The sequence below is a fragment of the Labrus mixtus genome, chromosome 17, assembly GCF_963584025.1.
Source record: "Labrus mixtus chromosome 17, fLabMix1.1, whole genome shotgun sequence".
Classification (NCBI taxonomy): domain Eukaryota; kingdom Metazoa; phylum Chordata; class Actinopteri; order Labriformes; family Labridae; genus Labrus; species Labrus mixtus.
The window spans coordinates 19,924,267-19,933,256 of NC_083628.1; the positions used below are offsets into that span (position 1 = coordinate 19,924,267).

An 8,990-nucleotide genomic window follows, 5' to 3' on the forward strand; every position below is an offset into this window, starting at 1 on the left:
ACGTCGGTTTGGTGCACTTTGGCGCCCACTGAAGTTTTCTAAGTGTAACTGCACGTCATATAAAAACACTGTGCTGTTATGGCTCCCCATTAAAGATAACATTTGTTGACAAGCAGAAGAGCGGTGTTGTTAGAAACCAAAGAAGAAACATGCAAGATCCGGGAAGATTTGAAAAGCTTTCTGCAGCAGGTAAAGCTGCTTAACATGAGACAACCATTTACTATTTTATCTTACAAGAATAGAATCAGAAATAATAAATGAATCCTCAGAGGGAAATTCTGTCATTGCAGTTGCTCTCACACAAATATAGTAACAGAAATATGAATAAAATAAGGAATGTAGAGCAGAGATAAAGCAACATGTACACAATGGATACTGGGCAAACTATAAACATGATGTAAAATGTTTTAATAAACAGCTATCACTCTGTAAGGCATCTTTTTCTTGTCCCTTGAGCGCTCACTGAACTCGATAAACCTGAAAAAAAAAAAAATATTTTCTACAAACTCAAGTGGTTTAATGGATTTCAGTTGTTTATGTTACTGATTTAAAGTGTTTGTTGTGGAGGGTTTTTTGCTCGTTTTTATATGCCTCGACGGCATTGGACATGAGAGAAACCTCAATGTTTATTAACTATTCGAGAGTAAATGAAGGTTTGAATTGAATGTTGTTTTTCGATTGTTTGTATTCTGCCTGTTAATAATAAATAAAGCCGTCAGGCCGACACACTGCAGAACGACAGCTGATGTGTTGGTTTAAGATAAGACAGCAGCTGATAATGAATCCAAACGGCTTCATTAAACTCTGAGATAAGAGACTGCAGAGCTCCCCTGAACGCCCCCTCAGATATACCACACAGAGAGAGAGAGGACAGGGAGCTTAAAGGAAGAATGTCCAACATTTTACACATAAATATATCAGAAATTAAGTCTATCGTGTGTAAAAGTCTCTCTGAGTCATGACTGTTAACAATGATTGAGAAGCTTGACTCCCGCTGGCTGTGTTGTTGTCAGAGTCGTGTTTACATGGACGGGACGGCCGGCTCCTCCCCTTGTGTATAAAAGCTGTTTTAGTCAAGGACTAGAGAGAAGAAGAACATACTCACTGATTATTTGGATGTTAAGTGTTTTTAGCTCACGCTCATTCTGTGTCAGTTTACATGCAATGTGAAGCTACGAGTTAATCAGTGTGCTAACATTAGCATGCTAACACAACAATGCAGGACACAGATGATTGCAGCTCGAGCAAAGGAACATTTTGTCCTCAGCTTGTTAGTGCTTAATTGTGGTGCATTCTACTCAATAACTCTTTCATGTGAACGTGAGTGGAGAGGGTTTGGAGGTTCGTCTCTGGAGGAGAGCGGACGCTTCAGAATAGCGGAGATATCGCTAAAACAGCGGTTTGTTTTGGTTTCATGCTGGTGCTCAAGGGCGACATCTACTGGATCAAAAAGTCACACATTCTTCCTTTAAAGAGAGGATTTTTGTTTTTCTATTGATTGTTGGCTTGAAAGAAAATGTCATAATGTTGAAAAGTTGTTGGTTTCAGGACAAAACATGAGCTATTACATCAGCTACTGTCATGTTAATGTGAGTTATTTCTGTTTCTCACGACACAAACACAAAAACTTGTGCAGCAGAAAATTTTAATAAACACAAATTCAATTCATGTTTGTATTCAACGGACTAAATGTCACAGCTGCTCACAGTTTGTGCAAAGAGACAAAAGACACAAGAAAACTGCATCTTCTACAAAAAAAATCCTTCAAGAACAACAAAAAGACACACTTTCATAAAAATCTTATGTACACTTTCCTTCACATAGAACTTGTTCTTCATGACATCAGAGACACACAGACGGCCTTCCACTGGAAGGATAAGTTTGAGGAAGCTGAGACACGGAGAGTTTGGACCACAGGAGCTTCAGTTTCTGTTTGAATGCTGGCGTACATCAGAGGTGGAAGGCGGACAACTTATCCAGTTAAATACCCTTTTTTTTCACAACTATATCTGGACTTAGTGGTTTGAATTCTCATTAAATATTCAGCACAGAATCCTTAAAGTGGAGGGATAAAGAGGTGATCTGTCACACGGTCTGACAACATTGTTTAAAACCAGCCAGATTTGAAAAGTTTCAGGAGTTCAGTCATAAACTTCCCTGTTTCCTGAGTGTCCACATTTCTCTTCCATGATGTAGAATCTGAACAAATATAATAAATATTTTCTAAAAGCTTTAAAAAGCTTTGACTGTGTTTGGAAAGTAATCTTTGGTCCTGAAGAAGCATCTCGATAAATGTCCGATAGTCCAACATGGCGTTTATGAAAAATAACCATCAGAGGAGGAGGAAGAGAGGAAGCAGCTTGATAACTGTTTGATAGTCCTCAGTGTCTTTGTTTCTAACATCGCGTTCATGTACCATCAGAGGAGGAGGAGGAGGAGAGGAAGAAGGAGCAGCATCAGATAGATGAAGCAGCTGCTCGGAACCGTCCGGACAGCTGATGATCGATACCAACGCACTTCCTCAGAGTCGTCTGCAGAAAGACACAAACAGGAAACGTGTTAAAAACTGGACTTCAGAATTAAGGTGTAATTTCTTAGAGAAAAAGTCCATCCTCTCCGTCTTTTGCCTGCTTTTCATTTCAGAAAATGTGTGCTCAAACAGGCTGTTTGGAGATTTTCCCTTCATGACATCACAAAGGGTAGTAACCCCTCCCCCAGGTGGGTGACACTTCCACAGCTAGGTGTTTGTTCTGCCCTCTGAGTCTGCCTCTTTACCATAAAATAATGTTCATGGTGCCCATGCCACACAAGCCCTTCCAGAGAGGGGGCGTGGTCGGACACAGCTCATTTACATATTTAAAGGTACAGACACAGAAACAGCCTGTTGTGAGCAGGGCTGAAATAGAGGGGTTTATAGACATGATCAAATACAGGATCAGAGTGGATTTAGAACAAGAAACTTCACACACATGTTTCAGGGAGCTCTGAGACTTATTTACACTGGTTGAAGAGGAGGAGAATATGTGACCTTTAAGTCGATCATTAATTGTGTTGTGTCCGTTCTGTTGTGTTTACAGTATTTATCAAACTTTGTTTGAATTTCACTGCTTAATTTTGTTCCATTGACACATAATATAAGAAATGTGTACAATATCATCCTCTTTAATGTTCTTTATCAGGGACTCTTCTCTGAGTCTGTTCTTGTACCTCTTATCTAATCTTCACTTCCTGAGATACATGTGTTCACTGTAAGGAACACTCATGGAAACACCATCAAACAGCAGTGAGGACAGTCACGAGCACTTCAACCAGGAAGTTAAAATGTGACTGCCAAACCATCCATTTAAGAAACACTGCTGGAGACTGTTTCAGACAAGTCTTGTTATAGGATCAAGAAAATATAAGATTAGGTTGGACAGAAGGCTGAGGAAAGAAGATATTATGCATCTCTAAACCATCGAGTGTGGAGACACTTTGTTATGTCATTACGGTAAAACTTCAAATATCCCAATTTAAGGCCCAGTCTCTTTACTGGCCCGGTGTTGCTGCACGCTAAAGCTGTAATTCGAGGCCTGTATTTATTAAATGTTGATTAGTTTTGAGGATTGAAAATATCTTAACAATTTACAATTCTATCATCTTTCCCATCTTCCCCTTGCAGAACCTTTGTGTGAAATTAATGAAAGACCTTTCTCATATTGACACCTGTCCCAAACAAAGGCCATGAGGGTTAGGGTTAGGGCCAGAGTCATTTTACAGACTGAAGTAAGTAAAAGCTTGGGTTATTAATTGAAGTGTTACGATGAGCACACTGTGAAGGAGAGACCTGTTGTATTCAAATGTTTCGCATTTCATCATAAAAGCCTTGAACTGCAAATGAGCAGAGGGGCTTCTGGGAGATCAGACTCAGGGAGTCGTTCACACTCAGTGGGAGTAAACAGGGAGTGTCCACTGGGTGTTTGCCTTTAAAGTAGGTAAGTGTGAACGACACAGATTTTTGAATATAAGGTCTGACTGCCAGGCGTCAATGGCTCGTCTGCACCTTCTCTGTCTGTTCAACAGGTGAATGCACGGTATGGAAAACTACCAGCTTACGCTCAGATTCTTTATTTTCACAGGACAAACACAGACTCTGACTTTCACCACCAAGGAGGTTAGTTCAATCTATTCTTTAATCCACTATCTTCCGATTTGGGAACCTGTGATCTATTGGATGATTTGGAGAATGAACCTTACCGCAGTTTTTGTGGAAGACGTGGGGGAAGCAGTGCAGGACGCCGTAACCACAGCGACAGTACGAGCATCCTTTCTGAACCCACTCCCCGTGAGGGATCTGACCGCAGTTCCTACAGAGGGAAAGAAAAGAAAAGATGTAAACAATCACTTTACACTTTACAGCACGGTGCCATGGTGTAGCTGCAGAACTGTGTGCTGTGTTTCCGCCTACCTGACGCGTTGGTCGTACTCGCAGCTCCTGCCCGTGAAGAATGGCGGACAGGCACAGAAGCTGCCGAGGATGCAGGTTCCTCCGTTCTTACAGCAGCTGCGACTCTGCTCAGCACCTACGAGACAACATGCAGACATCAGAGCTGCAAACCACAACAACTTACATCCTCAGAATTATTAAATTCCTTCAATAAGACTTGTAAAGTTCATGTATTTCAAACCACTGAACTATGTTTCGTTTTTTACATATTTGGGGGTCAAAATAACATTAGCTTTAAAAAGTTAAGCACTTCTTCTGTTTGGGCTTCAGCCAGCAGCTTAAAAAACATGCTGTAATGGGTGCAACACCTTATCAAACAACATTCACATATGTGTTAGTTTTTATCAGCCCTATTTATTTATTTATTTTCCCAGGCTGAAGACAAGTTAATTTCTGCTGTAAATACAGTCTTCTTTTGAATGAGTGTGTATGTGCTTCTGCAGCCAGGCTCAAGTGGACACTCGATGAACTGCAGGATTCTGTTTAATTTCTTTTTTCATTTGTCAACACCGGAGGTTTGCAACTTGGTCTTAAAAATTGCATGAAAACTGGGCCGCCAAATAGCATTTGTAGCAGAGTATTGCACAAAAAGACACCCAAGTATGTAGAGCTCATGATAGTGTAGCTATGACGTAGATTCAATGCAGAAGTATAAACCAGGCTTTAGAGTGTTTATTCCCTTTTCTGATCAGGTTTTAAGACCCTATTAGACCAGCTGAAGACCTCTACAGGGCCCTCAGACCTCAGGTTGAGCCCCTCTGTCTCTGTGTATCTGAACTGTATCTGTGAGATAAACCAGAGTCTCCATGTGGCGGCACATTCCTGTCGTCCTCTGCTTCACATCGACAGACAAACACAGCGAGTCTGAACAAACATGTGAAAGTAACAGAAAAACACTAAAAGTGCCCGGAGACAGACGGAGGCATCTGAAGAATCTTCTCTATGAACACTTTTGTAAGGAATTGATTAGTCTCCCTCCTTTGTATAATTTAAAATCAGATGTCCTACTGAAGAAAGTACAATCTTTGTATGATAGTTACACACTCTCCCAGAAGTCCTTTGATTTAAACTATAATGGTTCAAAGTTGCATTTTCATCTAGGAGTTACAAGTTTTATTTTCTTAAAATACTTGAATTACTAACTTGTTCTCTTGTTGTGTTTTCTCAAGAATAAAGGCAAATAAAAAATGAATGTGAATGTATATATTCTAGTTTCATTGTTGTCATTTTTTCTGCATCTGTTTTTAACAGAGATTTGCAGAGAACTATTTGCAAATTTTCTGTTCGTCTTGAATCTTGTACTTTCTACTTCAGTGATTTAAAAAAATCATTGTGTGCTCAACACTTCCTTTTTTATGCTTTCATTTGAGAGACAGGACAGTGGATAGAGTCAGAACTACCAGCAACCCCGTTCAACATTTCTTGAAGCAAGTTTTCCAAAATATTCATTAAAGTATTTAGAGGTTAAGATGTGAAAATAAAAGAACATGTGATGCTACGCCTTGATGTAGTGAACTAACTCAGCCTGATCAATTCCTGACTTCCTTGTTTCCTCTACTCTGTGAACTTACTTCCAGTGAGGCCGATGAAGGGCAGCACAGCGCTGGCGTCCCGGTGTTTACGGTCCCCGCTGTTCTGCGAGCCCACCTGGGTAAGCTGACCCAGGAAGTCCTGCGAGAGCTGCTCGGACTTCACCACCACAGAAAAAGAAGAAGACGGAGAGGAGGACACAGAGGGTGATGAAGAGGAAGAGGTCTCGCTTCTGTTGCACTCTTCTCCCTCACAGGCTGAAAAATAAAACAGAAAAAAGTCAGTTTTGTGTCTGTGCAGAAAGTTCCCCATCATCATCTCTCTGTTTTACTTTCTCACTCCCACTTTGAGCTTTCCTTTCTTTCCATCAGAGTGAGCACTACTAAAGACACTTTATGGGTTTGAGTTTCATTCTGCAACTCGTCTATGAGTGGTCAATGTCTGACTAATCGTTACAATTCTGGTATCATGTCTGCTTTAAATAATTACACCTTTGTGTCAAACTCCTAACTACCATATTACAGTTTAAATTAAACAATTATTATGACATGAATATATGTCATATCTGCATCTTTGGGTAGTTTTTCAGTTTTTCCCCAAGATTATGAAGCATGTTCTTTTATTCAACCAATTGTACCTTTACTACAACAGTGATGACTTAAGAGAGACACCCATCCAAACAAAAACTGTAAATGTATTCAGTCCCACTTTTCCACCCACTGCTTCACACTGGTTGTAATGATGTGCTTAAAGGTTTGTGTTATAAGTTAGGAATATAATGTTGTTCAATTTAAAAACTTCTGACAGAGAAACACTGTTTCACCTTCCTATCACCTCTCCTGTTGAACACATATTGATTCATTCAGAGAGAGTGTTTGTGATGTACAGACCTGCAGCAGGAGGAGCAGCAGCACACTGGAGACACACCACTGCACACAGCACCATCCTGGAAACAAACAAACAAATTAAGACCTTTGTAAAAAAAAAAAAAAAAAAAAAAAAAAAAAAACGAGGATCCAATTAAAGTATTCACTACAGCGTTCATTTCCAGACTCACCTGAGCAGCTTTATCCACCTCATTTCACCGGAGAGATGTTTCATTAATCCAGAAATGTGGATTTGACGGGTTTGTCAGCAAAAAATGTAAAATAAAACTAAACCAACTCAGTGAGCTTTCAGACAAAGTCCCTGAGTCCAATTAAGGGAGAATAATTCCAAGGAGGAGTTTAAAAAACGTAGATCCTCCCGTGTTTGCTGCGTGGGGGGAAAAGTTATAAGAGAGAAAAAAAGGTCCCGGTTCTGGTTCACGGTATTAGTCCTGATTTGGAAAAGATCCGCAAAGTCCTCCTGAGTCGAGGTTAAATCCTGCAGCAGTGAGTGTGTGTCCTCTCAGCACTTTGTTGTTTCACTGCAGTGTTTGAGTCCTCTGAAGCAGTTTCTGCTCTCCAGGTGAATCTAGTGCGGGGGGGGGGGGGGGTCTTCAGGCCACGCCCACTCTGGATCGCTCTCTGTTTCCGTCCGTCTGACGTTTTTTTTCTGGAATCAACAATAATGGAAACTGACCCGACCAAAAAAAGTTGGATAATTGTGCTGCTGAATATGACCTAATTATTCACTCGTTGGTGTTTCCCATTAATGATGTGCATTCTCACGTGTTGTCTTAAATATTTGACTGATTTTGGAGTTTTAGTATTAAAATCAGTTCAGTAGTTTGTTGACTTTTACATTGATATATTTCTCTTTTGTGGTGTTTGTGCCAGAATAACTGCTGATTCACAGGACATAACCTGTTCATGTATCTATCTAATAGCCTGTCTGAGAATAATCTAAATCAGCATTAGTATCTTAGAGCAAAGTTAAACTAAACTAAAAATAAGAAGAATAAAAACATGTGTTGAAACAAACAGTATTTATGTGTCTGCAGACATAGATATTGTATAATGTAGAAATATTTGTTGACGTTTTTTTCTACAGTACACATGTATCTTGAAGTAAAATATTTGAGTGTTATTATTGCATGGCCTTGGGACTGTCTTTACATTTCACTGCAGGTCTGAGCAAATCTTGAATCTTTAGATGTAGATTCTTAAATTGACAGTTTATAGAGCTTCCTTGTTTTTGTCTTTTTAAATTTCTTTTTAAATAATCTTAAATCTTCATTTTGCATGAATTTAAAAACATTTCTTCAGAAGTTGGTTATTTCTTTCTGCAGAGAGAAGAGTGTCTTTCTTCTTTCCTTCTTCCTCTCTTCCTTTTTCTCACCTCCCTCCCCCTCCTTCTGTGTCTCTCACTCCCTCCCCTATCTCTCTCTTCATAAACATGCATATAACCTCCCTCGCCCATCCAGCCCACCTTTCACATGTTAATGACTCTGCTTCTTGCAGATGGGTCTTTAGATTTGTGCTCATTAAACTGAAACTTTCAGAAATGGAGTTTAACAACAATATCAGAGACAGCATGTTTTAGTTCAGTGCATCATGAGACGATGTTGTTTATGTTCACAAAATAATTCAAAGAAAAAACATTTAAACAGGAACTCAGAATCATATATAAGTCCCCTTTTTATACAGATATACTCAAAACTTTCAAAAGAAGAGCACACGGGTCACTTATCTGAGAGGTGTTAGATCGCAGTTCAGCTGCTGGCCTCTCAGTGTTCGTTTGTTTGTTTGTTTGTTTGTTTACTTGTGTTTCAGGAAAATGAATGACTCTCCATGTTATTACTAGAGATAAGGAACTGTATTACGGTCAAAAGGCACCACACAAAATATCACACATTACATTTTATACACTTCTTTCTTCTTGAGGACCGCTGAAGAGAATGAAGAGAAATGTTGAGAGGAGAGAGAGCGGGGACGACATGCAGCAAAGGGCAGAGGTCGGATTCGAACCAACTGCGACAAGGATTCCAGCCTCTGTACATGGGCCATGAAACATAACCGCTAGGCGCCCCATTACATTATGTATATTTCAA

General features: G+C 39.8%; 1 protein-coding gene across 1 annotated transcript; it reads right to left on the bottom strand.

Annotated features, from left to right (window-relative positions):
- Nucleotides 1-1,628: 1,628 nt before the first annotated feature.
- On the bottom strand, nucleotides 1,629-7,476 carry tdgf1 (teratocarcinoma-derived growth factor 1). Its single transcript, XM_061061339.1, has 6 exons — nucleotides 7,074-7,476; nucleotides 6,907-6,962; nucleotides 6,058-6,273; nucleotides 4,448-4,562; nucleotides 4,237-4,346; nucleotides 1,629-2,531 (listed from the first exon to the last, which is right to left on the bottom strand). The coding sequence occupies exons 1-6, from the start codon at nucleotides 7,115-7,117 to the stop codon at nucleotides 2,419-2,421; spliced, it is 654 nt and encodes a 217-aa protein (XP_060917322.1). The 5' UTR covers nucleotides 7,118-7,476; the 3' UTR covers nucleotides 1,629-2,418.
- Nucleotides 7,477-8,990: the final 1,514 nt, after the last annotated feature.

Bases quoted from the DNA above. Each gene is read 5' to 3' on its own strand.
- tdgf1 (XM_061061339.1), bottom strand. From the start codon at position 7,117: ATGAAACATCTCTCCGGTGAAATGAGGTGGATAAAGCTGCTCAG. The intron at 4,563-6,057 runs GTAAGTTCACAG...GTTGTCTCGTAG, and splicing joins CTTCATCGGCCTCACTGGAA to GTGCTGAGCAGAGTCGCAGC. The intron at 4,347-4,447 runs GTAGGCGGAAAC...TTCCCTCTGTAG, and splicing joins GAGTACGACCAACGCGTCAG to GAACTGCGGTCAGATCCCTC.